Raw genomic sequence first — 23,433 nt, 5'->3', positions numbered from 1 at the left:
CAAGAGCATGTAACGCCAATCATGACACACAGGGCGTACTTGTAAAGAGAACTGTCTTGATATCTTGCTATCAGATTGGACTGGCAAGACTATTGATTCTGTATCATCGGACGGAGATGCGACAAATGCACTGCTTTATAAATAGTCTCCCGGATTCGTCTAACGAAAAACGGCATCTAAATACATAATAAACACGCGCCGAAGATGAAAAAATGTGTATTCGGTTAAGAATGTTGTTTAAACGGACACTCTTCTACACGTCGTGGCGCTAATCCAGGACCGGTTCTGGGCGTTCTGAGGCCTGTATAAAACTGTCACTATGACATTGCTTAATCATCTGGTTTAAAATGAGAGGATAACTTGCTTCAGAAAATTTTGTTTCGTTGTTTAACATTGTGCTGTTGAACATCATCATCATCGTCATCATCGTCTCTACCATCATCTTCATCATATTCATCATCATATTCTTCATATTCATCATCATATTCATTATCATATTCATCATCACATTCTTCATATTCCTCATCATATTCATCATCATATTCATCATCACATTCTTCATATTCCTCATCATATTCATCATCATATTCATTATCATATTCATCATCATATTCATCATATTCATCATACTCATCATCATATTCATCATCATACTGAGCATTGACAATACCACCCCTTGAACCGAACTCATCTATCCTTCAGTAAGTGTGGAAAGTATAAACATATTATCGTACGAAAAGGTCATAACTGTTCTAGGCCGGGAAATACCATTGTTTATCACATGTTGTCCACACTGTCACATTGTCTGGGTGTTCGATGTCGTCGACAACAGCTGCGTCGTCACTCATTGATCGAGGTTTTAAAAGGATAATTTTCAGTGCTACTCATCTCACACCGTACATGTGAACAATTGAAACGCACCAAATCCCCCCAGGTGTATAATGCCAGGTGGGTTGGCCAAGTACACAGAAAGAGACTAGGTTGTGTTTGCAAAGAAGACGTCAAGTTGGAGTAAATTAGGTCACATGCACTAAATTATGCAATAAGGCACGAGTGCACGAAGATGTTTGCCTTCTCTTAAGATCCAGTATGTAAGCTGATATGTCGAATTGACTCTGAATGGCTTTATTAATTCAAGATATATTGTGCAAAGCACAGTATTGGGTCAATTTCAATGACACTTGAAGCAGTATTCTTTTTAATGATACCATGTGTACGATCTTGTTGCGAGAGTTACTCCCCTTTCATTGTCGGGGTGAACTGGTCACCCGTTTCGCGGGCTCCTTACAGGGTGTAGGGTACTCATAGGGTGCAAGTTTAATGTGAAAACGTATCTTTTTCTGTAGTGAAATTGACCCTTTGTTACTGTTCTCCACTGGGTTACTATTGGAGATTATTTACTCGGGCAGTTACACACACTAGATGAAAATGTCGAATATCGGATTTTGATGGAAAAAAATCCGCATTGATGTGATCATCTTTGTTTGGAGTGGAGAGGAGTGGAGTGCTCACCAATGTATGATGCATCAAACGAACAGTGTGTTCTGGGATTTGGATGTTCGAAGGGTAGGGTGCTCATAAGTCATATGGTGTTAAGAAGGTGTCCGATACCCACTGAGTGTAGTTGATCACAGAGATTACGGTGTCCACTTGGTGTAGGATACTCGCAGCACGTATGATGCTCACATGGCGTGGGGTGTTTACCGGGTGTTCACACGTCGTAAAGTGCTCCAAAAGATTAGGGCGCTGTCAGTGTGTTTGGAGCTTGAATGCAGGAGTGTTCACAGAGCGTTAAGATGCTCATAGAGATTACAATGCTCACAAGCTGTGGGGTACTTACAGGGCGTGTGGTGCTCACATTGTGTAGGGTTCTTATAGGGTGTTGGGTGTTCACAGGGTGTTAGATGCTCATAGGGTGTATGGTTGCTCACGGTGATTAGGGAGGAAGTTGGGGGTGGAGGTGGGTACAGAGCTAGGGTGCTTGTCCACAAAGATTAGGTTGTGGGGTGGTTACAGATTTTACGTGGTCGCAAGACACCGGGTGCTGATAGCGTGCATAGTGCTAATGAATAGCAGGAGGTCAGTAACAAACCTGCTGCGAGTGGGCACCAAGGAAATAATCGAATCACGCCGAGGCTGACCGGTAAGTGAAAGCGTATCCACGCCACCGGGGCAAAGTGACACATTGCCTGACCAGTGACAAGTATTTGGTACTGGTGACCAGTTCCACTCGGGAAACACCAGAGGGGATGTTATTCTGTGGTTTCAGTACCAGAAACTTTACAACAGGGCAATGCTGGTGCCTTAGGCATCATAATACTCGTCGTATAACCAAAGAGTGTGTTAGTGAGTTGTGTTTTACGCTTTTAGCAATATTCCAGCAATATCACGGTTGGGCATATAACCAACGAACACGCAGTGTAAGCGAAGGAGGGCGAGTGAGTGAGTTTGGTTTTACGTCGCTTTTAGAAACATACCACCGATATCACTGTTAGGACCTCAGAAATGGGTTTAACGCTTTGTACCCATGCATCGAACCCGAGGGTCGACATGGCAAACGAATGCTTTAACTACTAAGCTACCCCACCGCCCCACACGTCGGTGTAACCCAAGGACATGCTGGTGAGTGAAACAGAACGCAGGATAACAATATTCCAGGAAGTGGAGGTCATGTGTCATTAAATTACTGGGATCATCATCTTCATCGCGGCCAGCATCGATCACGCATGTCGTTACATCTACTGGACCCAGATTCCTCTGCAACATTCACACAACGCCACTGTGTCATACACGGGTCTCCGACACTATCAGCATTCATGTTGTGTTTGATTATTCATTGAAGGCAATCACTGTATTAATGGAAATAACATTTGTAAATATGACTAGGGAATGAATCCTTACTGGCAGCGTTCCCGGCGTCGGTATCTTCTGCACGGTATTGCCAACCGTTCCACATCTCTCATCTGTCATCAATAATCACATCGACATTACGTTGATTTGTCGACTACTCAGGGCAACGCTCTGTGCCAGGCAGAACAATCGTGGATACAACAACCGGTCTCCTATTGTTGGAACTTGTTGTTAGGTCTACTTACTCCGACCACGATCACTCCGCCCCACTCTTTCCGGTCCCCAAAGAGCACGCAAACACCCCACACCATCGCCGAAACCCTTGCCGCCACAAGTGCTTACACCCTTCACGCTCCTATTCACATGTTCTTTCTCTCCCACAAGTGAAGATTCGGGTTAGAATGGATCGGCAGTAACCCAAGCTTGTCATAAGAGGCCACTGACGGGATTGGGTGGTCAGACTCGCTGAGTTGGTTGACACATGTTGATCGATGTTCATACAGTTGACCACTGGATTGTCTGGCCCAGACTAGATTACTTACAGACCGCCGCCATGTAGCTGGACGTATCACTGAGTGCGGTGAAAAACTCTCTCTCTCTCTTTCTTCTGTCTCTCCCTCTATGTCTCTCACAGACTCTCTACACTACTATCATTCTCTCTCTGTATTTCTTTCTTTCTAGTTTAGTTTATGTTCGACCAACGAATTAAAAAGGATATTTCTGAGTCGTATACCACCCAGACGATGTTCACGTAGACATGACTTCAGTGGTAGTATGCATTGTATCCTCAAACATTGTCATTATACCACCAGGAACATCACGGCGTCTCAGTGTTACATGAGACAGGAATCCAAATGGCTGTTGCAGATTGAAATAATCATACGAAATGGAGAATACCGATGCAGACTGATCAGGAAGATAGAACCGACGCCATTTTTCTGCAAACCGGAAGTAAAAGGCGTCGTGTCGCTCCACACAGCAAATCTTCCCAATCTCCTCTCAGGAATTATACAAGAGTCTCCTAAAGGTCTTTTGTCAGAAACCAATGAGATGTGTTCTGCTCTTATGAACAGACAACATTCATTACGTCAAACATGGGCGACATCAGACCAGCCATAGCAACAATAACAGTCGGAAACTGGATTAGGATTCTGTCGTATAGGAGTTGTATAAAAATGACGAATGAAAGGCCAAAAAGCCTTCAGTGCTGCAAAATACATATGTTACGTGACACGATCAATGTTCGATATACATATCTTTCAGAAAAGGGATTTTCTCCGAAATGTGATATTTGCTCGCAGTAATGAAGCTTTGGGGGCGGCATTACGAGTGCCGGTTCATCTGAGGAATCCTGATTACTCGCCTTGCTCTGAGCACATAACTGTGTGTTAATCTGTCTTACATGACATAGTGTGTTTACACTGGATTAGATTGGTCTGCGTATTCTATTGAAGAAGGCAGGGTTATGGCAGGTTAGGATGATTCTGTGCAAAGTTCTAGCACTTTTCTACAAATCCCATGGCAAGGTATATGTCAAGTCCATGTTCAAAGTTTCTTCGTGGCTGATTGCAAGATAATACTTTTTATATCGCTATAACACTTCGGTAAGCTGTTGGATGAGTCATGAGTGTATATTTGTTCAACACCCGGTAGCATCACAGTTTGATAGCGAATCATGAACACATGATTTTGATTTAACTGAAATCATATCATGAAGCAATCAAGATATGAAAGGGTATATATTTCCAAAATATTTTGCTTTACTGAGATCCGTTTGAAGTAATAAAATCACACAGGCACAGTAACGGGAATAACTAGAGTAACAAATAACAAATACACTACAAACACTTGATATCGCGTGGACGGTGATACGAAATAAACAATATGCACCGCTCCGTACTGCACTGCACTGCAACGCAACGCAACGCAACGCAACGCAACGCAACGCAACGCAACGCAACGCAACGCATCGCATCGCACCGCACATGACACCCCAACGTAACGGGCCGCACCTCACCGCACCGCACGGCACTCAACCACATGATATCTCATAACCACTGTACATTACAAGGAAAGAACGAGATGAGGAATTGATGACTCTTTGACATACAACATAGGAGAGGAAAGAGGCAACACACATGCACCGAATGTTTGGTTTGTGAAGGAGCCAGCACAAGAGATCTTGCCATCAAGAAAGGTTTCACAGGAAATACATTGTCTACGTTTGTGTTCAGTCGGAACCTTTGAACGCTGTTGTCTTAGTATACAATGATTGGGAAACGATCACATGTAGTCTTCGCGTGGGAATGCACAGGTATGTGTTTGTGTATACACGTGCTTCCTGAAGTACAAATATCAGTATCCAGAATCTAAATTGATGAATGGCTATAAAAGCAGCAGTCAATGCGTATTTAGTTGACTATGTTGTATCTCGCAGTGCCCTTTTAAGGGATCGTGTCCTTAGATTGATTTATCAACTGATTTATTGTTATTTAATCCCGCACTCAGACGTATTCCAGCTATATGGCGGCGGTGTGCAGCTGTTGATAATCATGTCTGGATCAGAGGATCCAGTGATCAACATCATAAGCATCGATCTATGCAACTAAGATAGGATGACATGTGTCAGCCAAGTCAGCGAGCCTGACCATCCGCTTCCTATAGCCGCTTCTTACTACAAACATGGGTTACTGAATTCTACCCGAATCTTCATGATTTTCGTATCCTTAAAAACATCGCCAGTATATCACGTTCACCACATTTTCACCTCGTTAGATGAAGAGCATTTTGTGTAAAGTCTTTGAATGGCAGTTGGAAGTGAAACACATAAAGGGAGACAACTTCTGGATGTCATCTTCCACGTGGGACACAGCGTTTTGGAGTTAAGTGCCCCTAGTTGTCATCTTGTCACTGGTGTTGGTTCCCATACACGTATACAGCTATCTGGTTCGTCGTTTTCTTTACCCAAAAGGCAAATGAATATTCTCCGAAATGTCTTGTCAATCATAATATGGAGGCTGACGTCCATAGATTTTCACATTTTGTCGTCTGTATTTTTTCTGGAAATATCTCGTACACTTTGTACCTACTTTAAGCACATGCAAGCACATGCTCTCTCTTGCCTTCCACGAACTCGTCGGCCGTGTCCTCTGTGCCCCGCTCCGACACACCCTGACAACAGTTTACATTATGTGTGTGTTTTGACTGGGAGCATGGTTACGTGTTTTTTCGTAGACAGGCATATATATTACATCTATATGGTATACAAATAATGTTCTTTCCCCAACAATGAGTGGGTTGTAGTAATTCAGCAACCCCACAGCGCAGTGCATTGTTCACGTCTGAAATTCACTTAAATTGGATCTGAATGCACAGACGTTCTAACAAAGTTGAAAATGCATTTCTTCGTTTAATCAAAACAAACAATGACTGCAGTTTTTACACACCCAAGCTTCTGTGAACAGTAAGACTTCCCGCTTGTATTACGAAAAAGCTTTGATAACTAGTACACAACCGTAGGCATGCTCAGAAATATACATTGCAAATGATTCAAAGACATAATTCGTATCAATTCTCAGGATATGGATACTTGCATGTATTCGCAAACACAGCTATGAAAGCCTCTTCTTTGTGTTAACCGGATGTTTTGCCGTTGCCACGAAACACCGCTGCAGTCGACAGAGCCCAGTTTTAAAAAATGGAACGTGTTATATATTTTAGCTGAAACACAATAACGATGTGAAAGACAACCAAGTTATATTTATGTTTCTAATCTATTTCCATGTCACTGGCTTCTGATAAACATACCAGAAACTATGGGCCACTACTTACTAAGGTCCTGTCAATAGGCAATACCAAATTAGTTGCACATAATGGCGTTAGCGTCATATTTAATTAGTCATAGGGCTTGGAAGAAACAGCTAATCTATGTCTGATGAAGGCAAGACGTGGTGAGATGAAGTATGCTGCCAATACTAGCTTGGACGGTGAAACAAAATGAAACGTATTTACTTCCCCTCTCCTACAACACGTGTCTGCATAATTCGTAAGGATAACCGATGGTTATAAGGTCATAGCTAGACACCACCTTGTTGAAATATACAATCACAAATAGGAAACTGACTGACCAATATTATAATCGGCTCATATCGTATGATCAAACCCTGATATCGAACGCCACATCATAAAACTGTAATCGTTTGTAACACATTTGAATATACTAACACACATATTGTCGGCTTTAACAAATGCCTTTAATGTGCGTGTATAAACCATATCTTGTCGACGTCTACCGTCCATGCGGTGTTGTGTAGTCATGCTACAGGTATACTACGCCAAATCACATTCCGTTTTTGACAAGCACTTTTCGTTCGAACCTGCAGTGCGGACTGAATCATCTGACAGCTGTGATTTGGTGATGTAGTGGCTTGAAAACACCTATGGCCACATTCAGTATAAGGTATCAGCTATAAAAGACAACTATATATATATATATATATATATATATATATATATATATATATATATAAGGTCATAGCTACACACACACACACACACACACACACACACACACATACATACATACTAATATATATATAGTTGTCTTAAGCAGATGACATTTTGTGCGGAACTGGGGTTGGTGTGTTTTCAGGGCAGGAACGGCCTGTGGTGTTCAATTTTTATATTTGTGCACACTTGTACATGTAATAGTGGATGATATCTTACTTAATCTGTAAGAAAATATAACATTAATATTACTATATAAATCAATGGGTAAATATTTGGGTGTCTGCAACACAGTGAGTGACATTGTAGAGGCACACTGACATACGCACCAGTCGATATCTCTCACGATCCCGTCAGAATTCTGTGACAGTGGAATAAGATATCAACTATTCAGGACCTATTTCAAAATCACAGAGGCATTATAATGTGACTGGGCAGTAGGGTAGCTGAGAGGTTAAAGCGTTCGATCATGGCCACAGACACGAGTTCGATTCCCCATATGGATACAATATGTGAAGCCCAAGTCCGTTGTCCCAGCTGTGACATTGCTGAAATATTGCTAAAAGCGGCGTAAAATTAAACTCACTCACAGAAATTGACACTGGGCGTGTGCACGTACAAATTCAGATTACAAATTACACATACAAACTCAAAGAACCGTAAAACACCTTTTTGCCTTAACACCACACCAAACCCATTGAGACATAACAGGTTCTAATCCAATAACGACCCCTCTCATCTTGACCAGTCAGCCGTCCGCGCTATTGGCAAGATCTATTTCGTAAACTATTTTGTATAAAGACCCTACTTTCGTGAACTGATGGATTACTTTGGATTCATTACGGTTCGGTGTGCCTTTTTTAAAAGCCATCTATCATCTATTATAGTCTCATCTGTCCTATTGGACCATGAATATGTTTACAATTATACTGCAAAGATGAGGAAGGTATAATCCCTAAACATTTTATTTGGCTAATGTCCTACCGTTGCTGATGACTGTCACTTTTGTAATGATAATCATTCATATAATAGGGATAACAAGCTTTATCAGTAGAACATTACCTTGTTAATCCATTATAAGTTCATATTCAGGACCACATCGTTAACGAAGACAGGTATCAACCCTATTAGACTTATTTGTTTCATTTTATCATCTATCACCAGACATAGCGAGCTTACTTTCATATACAGATTTATTTCGTATTTATTGTTTGCGGCCTTAATTCGTTTGTATATCTTTTCCAAGGGGGCATTACATTAAGCCCAGTAATTGGCGCAATAACGTCCCGATATACCAATGAGTGATGGTGACATATGTTACCACCAGCACCAACAACAGCAACAACAAATCAGCAAAACAAAACAAACGTATTCATAATTAGCAAGTGGTGGTATGTGTGACACTTCACGTTATGGAGTTTATGTTTAAGTGAGCCTCCGACGTTCGTTTTATACTTTTCATTTAACTTTCAGTTATCAAAAAAGAAAAAGAACAACCCCCCCCCAATTAAAATCATTATATTATTGAAATTATCATAACTATTATACTTTATGTTACCAAAATATCAATCATCTTGTTTGATCACAACGTGTACTATATTTAAAGGGTTTAGTGTTATATATTAAGAATGTAGCGTTCAAGGTTAGGATGATCTCTCCATAGTGATTTAGGTGTGTAAGTCTCAATCCTTGCCGAGGGGCAGATATTTTGTAATTCTTTGTCTGCTCTTCATTTTAGATATTATACGTAAAATTTAGCTCATGGAAATGTGGGAAAGACTTATAACTTTGCTGTGTGATATATCCGGCCACTTTAAATATTTTAACATCATGTCATAAACGTTTTTGTCGTCAGGATGACGTCATAGATTTGGGTAAATGGTTGTATAATCAGTTTGTTGATGTCGCATATGCCTCTGTATGTCCTTATTTGCCATTTGTGATTCCATGGTGGCAACTATTAATATATGTGCCCCCTTGGTCGCACCCCTCAAACCATGTATCCTCATGGTCGCAACTCTGAAACCATGTGAACCCATGGTGACACTTTGTGGCCTCTATTGACCTCTCCATTGTCAAAAAAGATCGAATTACACATTATCTGTAACTGACATCAAGATTGACACATGTTATAAAATATAGGCGTTTTTCATGAAAACAATCTTGATCTGCTTCCAAGCAGTCCCCACTACTGGTACCATTTACTAATATCGTCAGTCTTCAATGATTTATTGCTGTCATTTGTGGGCTAATTGAGACACAGGTATTCATTGGTGTAATTACCGACACATTGAGGAATGTGCTACATGAGACTCACTACGGAACAGAGACTATTCAGGTCATTCCTACTAATGATCAATGGGACGCATAGTACGTGCCAAGCCAGATATCGAAACTGCCTCACTCTGCTCTGCTCTGCTCACTCAAATGACGCAAGATATATTTGGATGATGAAATATGAAATTTTGATAACTCAGTGAGTTACTTTGAAATGATTATAGAAAAGATAGTGGTTTCAATTCACGCAGCTGTTAATGTAAAATAATATATGCATATACGGAATATATATACGGAAGAGAATGCCACGTGTTGAGTTCTGGCAAAAATAAAAAAAGAATAAGTGAGTGAGATAGTGAGGTATTATAATATTCTAGTAACATCATCATGATGACTGACACCAAAAAATGAGATTCATACATTGTACCCATAGAATCGAACCCAGGTCATCAGCGTGACGAGCTGACGCTTTAACCATTAGGCTACCCCACCGCACCTTAAAAATAGTATACAAGGTTCACTTATACACTCTGGGTTCCTAAAAACGATTAAGACCGAACAAAGAAAACACTCAGAAACAATCATTTGTTTGTGAAATGAAAGCAGAGAGTCGTTACAAATGAATTAATTATGAATTAAGGCAATGCTGTTTCTTGTCGAAGGTAATTCGTATTTGTATATTTCATAGAACTGACCAGTAAACGTATTGAGTTTAGTTTTACGCCGCTGTTAGCAATGGTCTAGCGACATCACGGCGAGAGACACCAGGAATAGTCTTCACATAGTGTACCCATGACGGGACTCGAACCAGGGTCTTCGGTGTGGCGAGCGAACGCTTGAACCACTCTGCTACCCCACCGTCCCTCACGCGGTTATTAAACACTGTGGCAAATTACACGAATTCTACCTCAATAACACAACGTTAACAACACAATGTCACATCAATATCAGAACTATTTAGAACCTTTTGGGAATTGTCCACAGAACAGATGGGCAACGGACGTGCAAGATGCACGTGTCCAAATCGGTATTTTTTACATTTTTATAAGGGACTTCCCACGTTAAACTTTAATAGTGTTATAATGTCGGGTTTCCAACTCGGTATTATAACACTATTAGCATTTAACGTGGGAAACCCATTGACACGAAGATGAATATAGGTGTATGCTTAAACTTAGTGAACAACACGTGAGTATATGACAATGCATTTCTTTGAGCATATTATCCCCTCTAATGACCGTCCCTTTGTACAATAGTATGTGGTGTGGGAACCATTTGAATGATGTCTGTACAGCCGATAGTCAGGATTCATCAATCATCGGGGTTATAATGGAGCTTTAGAGAAAATCCAAATACTGCTTATTATGCTCGTTTTAGTTCATTTACTAGAGCTATTTGTCTTTCACACTCGCATGAGAACGTGGTCCGTCTTACAGAGGCGTGTCTAATGTTCCGGTATGAGCACTGGGAGAATCAGGCTGAAGGTTGCTGACGTGAAGGATGCACAGTCCGTCTGTGTTATTCATCCTCATGTCATAATTATGTATTTAACAATCCATCAGACTCGGATTAGTCATGTGTCGGATGCAAAACCTACCAATACAATTGATATGAAACAGGTGATTAACTGAACGTCATGAAAACTGTCGGAGTATTTATTTGAGATATCGGAGTGTTAATGGATTGTTCACGTGGGAACGTAAAGGAGGGTTTTAATGAACATGCAGATTTTAGTTGTCATGCTTCATCATTCTGAGATTTATAGATGTGAACCATGGTTGTTCATGGATTATCTCGCTAGTGCTGATCTTCATAGTGTCTTAGTTAAGAACCAGTGAAGATCCGAGATGGAGTCGGTCTTCAGTGTCCCATGCTTGTCGTAAGAGGCGACTAACGGCCACTAACTTGGCTGACACATGTCACTGCATCCCAATTGTGTGCTTCGATGCTCATGATATTAATCACTGGATTGTCTGATCCGTACTCGATTATTCACATATCACTGCCATATGGCTTGAATAGAGCTAAGTGCGGCGCTACACAACAAAAACAACCAAACACATTATATATTTGATTGTTCAGGTTTTTAAAAGTGCACATGGGGAATAAGGTGGTCACCAACCCGTCTGTGGTTTAAACGTTTCTTTCAGTGGTGTTAGAAAGTGGTTGCTAAGGTAGCCAGTTTGTGTAGGTGTTCGCTTATCTCACGTACAGTATATTGAGACGAAAGCTGCACAGGTCTCTCGTACTTAGTGCCTCCGTTATTGAAATCGCGAGTTTTTCAGAATTCTGCACAACTGTCTGCACCAAACACTGGAGTCTGAATATCCATTCTTGTATCTATTTTATGACAAACCCAGCTGTTTGTGGAATTGCAAATCCACGTGTGGCGCTCTCTTTGATTTCTTTGAATCCATTGTATCATCGCGTAGCGTCGTGTCTTATCAGTGCCTTGGTCAATGGGCTGTATATATTAGCACGTTACCGTTACTCTGTGCTGATGGCGATAATACTCAACCCTCACCATTATTGGCTCTTTATTACTTCCGACAGGCATACTCCCATCTTGACCATGCCTACATGATCGGGGGGCACCTGATGACCATGTGGTCATTGTTCTGTCCATTAAAACGCCATGGGTTTCGTTATTGTTATTCTAATTCAAGAAGATGGTTTTAAGAGTGCGCTTAACGCAGCTACAACTGACGGGGAAATATTATTCGCCATTGAGTATATTATGCGCTTTACTGAACACTATAGGATTAAATCTGAATAAAGAGATTATATTGTGAAACTGTTTCCTTCCTCAACCATTGGTGCATTTACAAAGCCTCGGCTTAGATTCTTTAAAGGCTAAAATTAGACCTATTCTTTCAGCGGTCATACAGAAATCAATTTAAAGCATATATACAGCTGTCTGCAAAGGCTGTATATATAGATATATAATGCATTCTTATATCCGGGGTTGAATGGGCTTTTGTACAAAGGGGAGCCTTGTCGTTGAGCAAAGCCTGCACCATACGTGCTGCGTATGGTGAATATGCTCAGTGGTCCGAGTGTTACAAGGGTATTGTATGTGCTGTTATGTCGCGTTCAAAGTAACACACAAGATCGACTGTGAGAATAGGGGTACCTGGCTACACCCGGAGTAGCAACCAGGTGGGTTGTCGGACACAGAAGCGCAGGTTAGTGGCAGTGGTCTTTCTACGTATACTATAATTACTTATATGACCACATTACTTGGTATGGTGTAATGCGTTATGTGTTAATATGTGCCTGTAATCATTTCATGAAATGAGGGAATGGATTGAACTGGATTGGGTTGGTGTCCCAGAGTATGAATGTTCGTACGGTATCAGGAACTTCCAATTACAGGAACTATCCTTACGCTCGCCTTCTGTGGAGGCTTGAAGTATGTTACCTCGCTGAAGAATACAGCGTCGTTGGGCGAGTGTGGTGAACTTTGTATATTATATTTGTTTGTGCCTCTGCCCGTCTCCCTCTAGTTCTCTAACTCGCTCTCTCTTTAACGTTGTCTCTTTCCTTCCTTCCTTCTTTCTTTCTTTCTTTCTCTCTCTCTTTCTCTCCATCCTATCACACATTTTCTAAAAGTTGTGCGTGTGTGCCTCAAGGGCCGTGTGTATATACCTGTGTGTGCATACGTGTATGTTTGATTGTGGTGTGAGTGTGATTGTATAAGGTAGAGAGAGTGAGAGAGGGAGGGAGAGAGAGGGGGGTGGTGTGTATGGTTCCAACTCCAACTGGTATTCCAAGAAAAACGACATAGCAGCAATACTCACTTTTCTAGATGTACAGAAACCGAAAGGAAGTTCTGGAATCCCATACGTTCCACATAAAGGGTAAGGCTGTACATGCGGTTTGACAGTGGAAAACTTCGCCCCACAAAATGTATCGAGATATTCGGGTAACACTAGACTTGAAGTAGTAATTATGAACAACGATCGTTTTAAATTCAGGTACCATTAATTTAAACATATTTAACAAGACAAACACATTTCGGATACTGATACATTTTGAAAATTATCACATCGTTATTGAGCCATTTTTTTCTGTTTTTCCAGATTGACCAATTGCAGCAACGGATATAACAATCCAGTAAACGTAAGTTTCTATAGATAGCTCTAGTATTTCTTCCCATATCGTGCAGTTTTATGGCCACACGGTTCCATTGATGGTTGACATACGTTACAGACATGTTGTTACATGGCGATATGCCAGAGAACACAATGCATGGAACTCTCCAAAGACCACATGTACGCACCATGCAGAATAGAAATAGTCTGAGATAGTCTTCGATGTTTGTTTCCAAACCACAAATTGAACGGTAATTAAAATGATCAGGAAGGCTTGTACGGTGGTGATCCATTATTCATCTGAGAAAGACCCCAAGCTCTGTTTCTTGAGCAATAATGCAACGAGGTGTGTATTAGCTAATTAGAACATAATCCCGGAACAGCAGTGCTTCTTTGATAGTTGAAGCAAAGGGAAATATATTAACTTCCTCCTGTTGTTATCAACATCATTTGTAGATTAAAACAGATAAAATGCACTAAAGGGTGTTCTTATTGCCTCCATCATCATCATCATCATCATCATCATCATCGTCGTCGTCGTCGTCGTCATCATCAAAACTAGAATAAAGCTATTAACAAGGGTCATATCAAAAGCTATTCTTGATGATATCATCATCATCACTATCATAATTTGCAGAATGAACGTTTTTGAATGTATAGATAAAAGATATAGTAAAACCTATGTTAGGAATATCATCATCATCATCACTATCATAATTTGCAGAATGAACGTTTTTGAATGTATAGAAAAAAGATATAGTAAAACCTATGTTAGGAATATCATCATCATCATCACTATCATAATTTGCAGAATGAACGTTTTTGAATGTATAGATAAAAGATATAGTAAAACCTATGTTAGGAATATCATCATCATCATCACTATCATAATTTGCAGAATGAACGTTTTTGAATGATGTATACATAAAAGATATAGTAAAACCTATGTTAGGAATATCATCATCATCATCACTATCATAATTTGCAGAATGAACGTTTTTGAATGTATAGATAAAAGATATAGTAAAACCTATGTTAGGAATATCATCATCATCATCACTATCATAATTTGCAGAATGAACGTTTTTGAATGTATAGATAAAAGATATAGTAAAACCTATGTTAGGAATATCATCATCATCATCACTATCATAATTTGCAGAATGAACGTTTTTGAATGTATAGATAAAAGATATAGTAAAACCTATGTTAGGAATATCATCATCATCATCACTATCATAATTTGCAGAATGAACGTTTTTGAATGTATAGATAAAAGATATAGTAAAACCTATGTTAGGAATATCATCATCATCATCACTATCATAATTTGCAGAATGAACGTTTTTGAATGTATAGATAAAAGATATAGTAAAACCTATGTTAGGAATATCATCATCATCATCACTATCATAATTTGCAGAATGAACGTTTTTGAATGTATAGATAAAAGATATAGTAAAACCTGTGTTAGGAATATCATCATCATCATCACTATCATAATTTGCAGAATGAACGTTTTTGAATGTATAGATAAAAGATATAGTAAAACCTATGTTAGGAATATCATCATCATCATCACTATCATAATTTGCAGAATGAACGTTTTTGAATGTATAGATAAAAGATATAGTAAAACCTATGTTAGGAATATCATCATCATCATCACTATCATAATTTGCAGAATGAACGTTTTTGAATGTATAGATAAAAGATATAGTAAAACCTATGTTAGGAATATCATCATCATCATCACTATCATAATTTGCAGAATGAACGTTTTTGAATGTATAGATAAAAGATATAGTAAAACCTATGTTAGGAATATCATCATCATCATCACTATCATAATTTGCAGAATGAACGTTTTTGAATGTATAGATAAAAGATATAGTAAAACCTATGTTAGGAATATCATCATCATCATCACTATCATAATTTGCAGAATGAACGTTTTTGAATGTATAGATAAAAGATATAGTAAAACCTATGTTAGGAATATCATCATCATCATCACTATCATAATTTGCAGAATGAACGTTTTTGAATGTATAGATAAAAGATATAGTAAAACCTATGTTAGGAATATCATCATCATCATCACTATCATAATTTGCAGAATGAACATTTTTGAATGTATAGATAAAAGATATAGTAAAACCTATGTTAGGAATATCATCATCATCATCACTATCATAATTTGCAGAATGAACGTTTTTGAATGTATAGATAAAAGATATAGTAAAACCTATGTTAGGAATATCATCATCATCATCACTATCATAATTTGCAGAATGAACGTTTTTGAATGTATAGATAAAAGATATAGTAAAACCTATGTTAGGAATATCATCATCATCATCACTATCATAATTTGCAGAATGAACGTTTTTGAATGTATAGATAAAAGATATAGTAAAACCTATGTTAGGAATATCATCATCATCATCACTATCATAATTTGCAGAATGAACGTTTTTGAATGTATAGATAAAAGATATAGTAAAACCTATGTTAGGAATATCATCATCATCATCACTATCATAATTTGCAGAATGAACGTTTTTGAATGTATAGATAAAAGATATAGTAAAACCTATGTTAGGAATATCATCATCATCATCACTATCATAATTTGCAGAATGAACGTTTTTGAATGTATAGATAAAAGATATAGTAAAACCTATGTTAGGAATATCATCATCATCATCATTACAAGGATAACGCTTTTAACAGTACTATAACTATATTTCGGAATGTGTTTTAATACGAATTCACAAATGATAATGTGTAGGTGGATTAATAATTAAGTAGGGATCCTTGCTGACAAATGGTAGTTGCCTGTAAGTACGAGATATGATAAGGCTGTATACAAACAATTAAATGTTTCCCGGGCACATTTTTTTGATTTGGATGGAAAACAAAGTGACGAGGGAGGAACCTATTTTTTCTTTTTTCTCTCAGAAATACAGCTTGGAGAGTCTAGCACGTGTTAATGAGTTGTAGATTCAGTCACACTCGTTCGTACAGACACTCATTCTTTTAGTGGACAAATGGATGATCGGGACACGGCCAAGTCAAAATTATTTTTTTAATGGCAATAAAAAAATGCACAAATAACAATGACGCGCCGATGCCAGAAAAACATTTCATTTATTTATTTAGCCTTATAGATTTATATGAGATAAGACAAATCTACTCTAGGAATATCATGAACAGTCCTGACGTCCATTACCTTCTCGCCATATCCATATTTAGTCTTCTACTTTATGAATATTAATAAACATTCAGTACATAATACGATCTGGCAGTGATAAGTACTTGACGAATCTACCTTTGAGTGTAGGTAAATACTGTCACGGCTAAAATGCATGTTTATGCAAAGTGGTCGTATTCATATATCAGCTGTTTATTCACAGTACATGTTAAGTAAACACATGCTGGTGAATTCACACTTTCGTCGCTGTTTATCTTTAAACCTAAACTAGGACTGAACAGTCAAACCAATACTCCGGTTTGTTTGTTTGTTTCGTTTTGTTTATCTATGATTCATATGTTTGTGTATAGCATAGGGATTTTTTTACATTTGTCATTCATGCTTCTCTAAAAAGCTGATCATTGTGCGAACGACCGAACCGTTACCATGGTGTTTTTTACTTATTCACCTATACTTTGCTTGCTTACGCATTTAGTGTTTAAACATACCTTAATATTTGTAGAAGCATAAACTAGGACAGGTGTACTACATTTCAGTATGTCCCTTCCCTACAAAGTTGTCTCTGGGAATGAACCTGTGCAATCTAAATATAGAGGTTAGACTAACGTCTAGTCTCTGAATACACAATAATAATTTTGATTGTAACAAATACACCCATATAAATTGAAAGGAGCCCCAGTGAGACCCGAGAATCTGAGACCCTGATCATGGGGAAATCTAGAGTTCATTTATAACTTTAAGCCCTGCAGGGAGGGCTAAGCTGTAGGGAAAATGGCATGGTTCAGGGACTGTGAAAGAGACTCTATGGCGGTGGCAGATGTCATTCAACTACCTGTATTCCTATAGCGTCATTAATATAATGTGGATTAACCGAACGAAAGTGGATAATCCGTTTAATGTCCTTCTTTTTGGATTTATATATAGAGAGATTTGCAGTGAAACACAACTGTCGCTACCCGTTTGCTTGCTTTAGGACGAACAGTAAGGCTATACCATCTGTGAAATACAGTGCAGTATACAATACGGTAATTACAATGAATACGGCATAACTACACACCCATCCACATGTTCTGCGTATGAAATCGATTCGAAAACCGTGTGTACCGCATACAGTTGATGCTCACAGTACACAAGCTTATGAATAACCATGTGTGTTCTTGTTACGACTATTTGCCCCAGGGAGTAGAAACAGATTATTCTCTGACATTAACTGTTTTATGCATTAATATAAGCGAAACATCAAACGTGAACGTTAATTAAATCCTAAAATAGTTTAATCTACACAAAACGTCCGTCACAGCTCGTATATAACAGTGCGTTTCATATAAGCACAAACCCCATTAATGCGGACATCCGTGAAGATCCAGGTTAGAATTGATCTCCAGTATTCCATGCTTTCGTAAGAGGTGACTAACAAGATCAGGGGTCACCGTATCCCGGTTGCATAGGTTGATGCTCATGCTGTTGATCACTGGGTTATCTGGACCAGACTCGATTAATTAGTGACCGCCACTCCTATATTGGTGGACTAGTGCGTGGTGTGTCGTTGACACATCCTACTATTTTACGAACGAGCAGACTCGTTCAGATTAAAGAATCATGACTGTAGAATAATGTACATTTTATGTAGTTTTTCTTGTGCAAATTTCGGACTAGAAAGACATCACCATTGTACATGCACTAAACATACAACCCAACATGAATATTTTGACATGGATCTCAAGAACCGTTAACACATTGTACTGGCAAGAAGAGTACTTGCACAGTGCTGTTGTCGGGTTAACAGAAGAGCTTGTGTGGTCCCACCTACACGGTACATACAATGTCCAGTCGAGGCACGGTACCCCGTATCCAAAGGAGATCAAGTACCATAATCATGAGCTTTATTGATAATCCCCTAATCCCTGGATGGACATTGTTCTCCAGCATAGCCCCTGGGCGTATCGCATTTCAACACCTTCTCTGTAAGGTCGACAAGCTAATATGTCAAGCGTGTTGTCAGAACACAATAGCAAATCAACAGTAATTGATTTAGAGTATATCAAAGAGTGAAGAGCCCCCGCGCTTCATCAATGTATCTACATGTTTGTTTACAGACATATACGATTCCTCTGGCACCGTGTATATATTAAGCTAGTGTCCAGTTTGGTGACTGGTGTTAGATACTGTCAGCAATATATGTCATGGTTGAGATACTGCAACATCGTGTCCATAATTACGAGAGGTTTCCTGACTAGGGGTAGTAAGCATTGAGCGTTATGTCCACTGAGAAATACCTGAACGTATAATTACTGAAATCTCAGAACACCTCTTTTGCAAAAATGATGTCATGTTAAACCTTTGGAAAAGGCTCTTTTGTGCATGTTCTGGCCACGTGGCCAAATGATTAAATATGGCCTTAGTATGAGTTGTTAGCATGACTGATGAACAGAACGCGTATAAAATGTTGATTCTCACGTAATAATATCTAATATCTAATTTCTATGATTTTTGATATGGTTAGTACCAACTCAGGCCTTAATATGATGTTTTAATGGACACTAGGCTTTACATATATTTAACAATGGCAACGTGGTTGCTCGCCACAACGAAGGAACGAGTTCGATTCCCGAATTTGGTATAATGCGTGATGTTCCGCGTTAATTGTTTTGCTGTGAAAGGACAACGAGATAACCAGTGATTTGACTGAGGAAAGTGCAATGATCAAGTACATTCACATTGATGCTTAGACTCAATGTTGAACCCACGTTTTATTCATAGTCATATAATTCGTTGAAAGAACCTTGTGGGGTCAGCTTCAGATAGCTGGATTGTCATATTGGCCTGGTGGGTTTTCGATCCCTTGTCAGAAGATGCAAGAATCCTGGGAGATGACCATGTCTTCAATGCCAGGGCGTCTGTGACGCCAGAATGTACTCCTTCTACGGGAATGCCAGCTGAAGGAGCAATATGGCGCCAAGTCACTCTCCGGTCAGTCATCAACAGCTCTTGAGATACTATCGTCGCAGGCCTTCAACGACAATAGTCACCTTCAAGAGTCTCCATGCCACTCACACCCTAACCTACCCACCTGGGTACGCCCTTATTGGGTCCTAATATTGTCAAAGTTGACCTTCGGTGTCCAGTTCTTTCTTGAACACATTTCATCTCAGCACTCATCTCTATTTTGTCCATTTCCAAAAAACCCACAGATTCCAGCTTATATTACTGACTCGTGAGAAGTATAACTTTTTATTATGTTATTGTTGTTTGAGTGAGTGAGTTTAGTTTTAACACCATTCAAGCGCTGTCACAGGGGACACCACAAACGGGCTTCATACTCATACATTGTACCCATGTGGAGAATCTAACCCAGCTTTTACGCGTGACGAACGAAAGCCTTATCCTTTATTGCAGCCATATCTTTATGACATCATGTAATGTCAACAACAAAAGATTTCAGTCTGTATTACGCTGTTTCATATTTGTGAGTCTTAGAACACAACAGTAGACCATACGCTACATCCCACAGCATTGTCCTGCATCTCTGATACACTGCAGACTTAAAAGACCCACATGAATTCCCTTTATCCAACGTGCCACCGTGGAACCTTTCTCCAAACTGAATTATTTATGGAATCAGCTAGACTTCTGTTTTCATTTATCAGTAAATGTGTGATAAATGTTTAACAATTTAGTTTGATGGTTCAGTTTACAGCCAACTGGAAGAGCCATGCTAAAGTGTCTTACGTTTGAGCAACAGACGTGTTCTAATGAACACTGGGGTGGCGAGGGAGGTATTGGATAGCCCAGTCATTTGTGTATTCTCTCGTCCGCGGTTTAATTCCCTGGTAGGTAGACTGAAGCAAAGGTGCCCGTTCGTACTTTACTCGATCGAGAAGTCATACTTTGGCATGCAACGTTCCATGAAACTACACATTTCTGAAACACTTTGAAAACGCATAAGGGATTTTGTCCCAAGATGAGTAACAATTAACTAGACATAGGTCCAGGATTCAAACGCTTTATTGTAATGTCGTATTCAGTCCTGCAATCAACATTCCAATCCCTTAGTTTTCTAGTATTTCACTGAACAAAAATCGTTATATTTTCAAAGTAGTTGGGTTACGTATTCCAGATTCCATGTCGGTCTAATGTAGGAGCAAAGCCCGTAGTCTGAGACGTTAACGCTCATTATTCCAGTTCTATGAAGATGACGGTGGAAGGCCCAAACTGATGGCGGTATCAGACGTACACGCCCTCTGTGACGTATACTTACAAACCTAGTAGCCTAACTGGGGAGAGCAAAGATTCGAACACAAAATCATATATTTCTGTCGTGTCCATTTGACCCAACTCTGCAGAGTGAAGTGTAGCGCCTAAAACCAAGGTGTTCTACGTTTGCATATTGTATCATGGTATACTGTGACATCAGTAGCATCATATTTTCAGACTTGAACAGGTGTTGCCATTCTGGCTAGAACTAACTCTTATTCACATCATGGCTTGGAATTACATCTTTTCATAACTACATGGATGATAAATGTAATATAACAGATTCATATGCCGTCGCCGGGCTAAGACAATTAAATGGGCGGTGGGGTAGCCTAGTGGTTAATGTGTTTGCTCATCGCACTGAAGATCCGGCTTCGATTCCTCGCTTAGGTGCACAGTGTGAAGCCAAATTCTACTCATTAAGTGTCCCCAACCGTCATATTGCTGGAATACTGCTCACAGCGGCGTAAAACGTCACTCTCTCACATGCCGGAGTATTTAAAAGGCAAATCTACCGAGGCCATTTACTCAAACACGTATGTCCGAAGTCCTCAATCCGGTAAGCATTGCGACCGTTCTTTTAAATTATTGAAGTGCTATACATTGTAAAGTTGGCTGTAATATGGAAGTCCCCCAGATCTGACTTGTTAAATGTACACCATATCACCAAGTACAGTTGATTGTGACACGAGTTCAAAAGCAGGATTGTCAGAATCCATGCGCTGAGTTGCTCTAGTCACCGAGCTGTGTCATCGCTGCTGCAAATCTGCTTGAAGTTTAAATAGTTTGATCATTCACAATACTAACCAACCGTAGATTGCGTTGTCTCTGCGGGTAGTGCCAACCGCTTGACTAACTGTCCGTAGAAACTGTCCTGATATCAAACGGACCTGTCTCCAATGGGACAGGGATACCGATGGATAATTGTATTACCTAAAGATTGACGGACTACAGCAATTTCAACTAGATTCCCTGACAAGGGTTTCCGACTTCAAAGATGTGATGCTGGGTCCGATTTCCTCAACTGAGTCTTTCATCATCTCACCAGATGCGGGACACGAGTGGATATTTTTTAAGTTTGTCTAAGGGATGGCCATCGGCAAGTTCCTCTATAGCTGTTACTTTGCGGTTGCCATAGCAACGATAGGCCAGTGGGATAAGTGTCGACTCATCGTACTGTGGAACAGAGCCAATTCATTTTGCATCAAAACCGTGCTGTTTCGAAATTGTTTGTTTTAATTTGTTTTTTAAACTCTGCAATAGGAATGTGTACATATAACATATGTGTACATACTCAAACTAAGTCACCAACATGGTAAGCAACTATCTACACCGGAGACAATTAAACGTCTGTCACTGTCAATGGAGCGCGGTAACCCGATCCGTTTAGATTCCTTATAATATTAGGATGCTGGGAACCAATTCCAACACTGAAGTTATGAAAAAAACTTCTACAAATTGCAATAGTTTGACTAGTACGGTTGATAACGATTTTCCGAAAAACATCTTTTTGTGGGTGAGAGAATAAGTACGTAAATTTGGTTTACACGTTTTCCAGTTGCATCACGTCATACTGTCATGTTGAAATGACGTGGAATCACTGTCCAAAAAGCGTTCGTAACATTACGACAGATCGTAACTCTACGCATTACCTTAGGCTTACGAATGTCGTAGCGTTACGAACGCTTTGTGGATTGAGAATCAGTCTAGCTATTCTCCAAACGTTTGTAGGCCTACGAACGTCTCAAAACCCATTCTCAACACATTGGCTACGATCGAAGTTAGGAATTCTTACTTCCTACGAACGTTTCGAGAATAAGGGCCCAAGGCGAACTGCAGCAGTCAAAGCCACTGGGCAACTCGTCTGCCATACAGGCCATGACATAAACATCGAGGGCGGGGTATGTTGGTTTTGTCAGGGGATATATGTACATATTTATATATTCTCTGAGTTAAGTTAATGTTGTGTTATCTAAATCTAAGTCATAGTGCTGTCTTTGTAAATGAAATATCAGCAGCTTATAATCTTGATCATCAGCCATGTACTGGCCAGATGCCTGCGTGCGTGTGGACGCTTTGGAGTTTGGTAAGTGGTATACAACTGCACTGATGATGTATTTTCATGGAACAGTGAAACCAGGAACTGACTCTCCACCGTACATAGATTCAAGTAACACCCGTACGACGCCCCCCTCCCATATTCTGTGGCTGTATATAAGAAACCCAAAGGCTGAT

General features: G+C 39.5%; 1 protein-coding gene across 1 annotated transcript; it reads right to left on the bottom strand.

The window, feature by feature from the left end:
- Window positions 1–365: 365 nt before the first annotated feature.
- LOC137266291 (spore coat protein SP60-like) lies at window positions 366–22,953 on the bottom strand. Its single transcript, XM_067801777.1, has 3 exons — window positions 22,936–22,953; window positions 22,244–22,374; window positions 366–696 (listed from the first exon to the last, which is right to left on the bottom strand). The coding sequence occupies exons 1-3, from the start codon at window positions 22,951–22,953 to the stop codon at window positions 366–368; spliced, it is 480 nt and encodes a 159-aa protein (XP_067657878.1).
- Between the last annotated feature and the right edge of the window lie 480 nt (window positions 22,954–23,433).

Source organism: Haliotis asinina, chromosome 15 (genome assembly GCF_037392515.1).
Source record: "Haliotis asinina isolate JCU_RB_2024 chromosome 15, JCU_Hal_asi_v2, whole genome shotgun sequence".
NCBI lineage: Eukaryota > Metazoa > Mollusca > Gastropoda > Lepetellida > Haliotidae > Haliotis > Haliotis asinina.
This window is presented reverse-complemented; position numbering and strand designations above follow the sequence as displayed.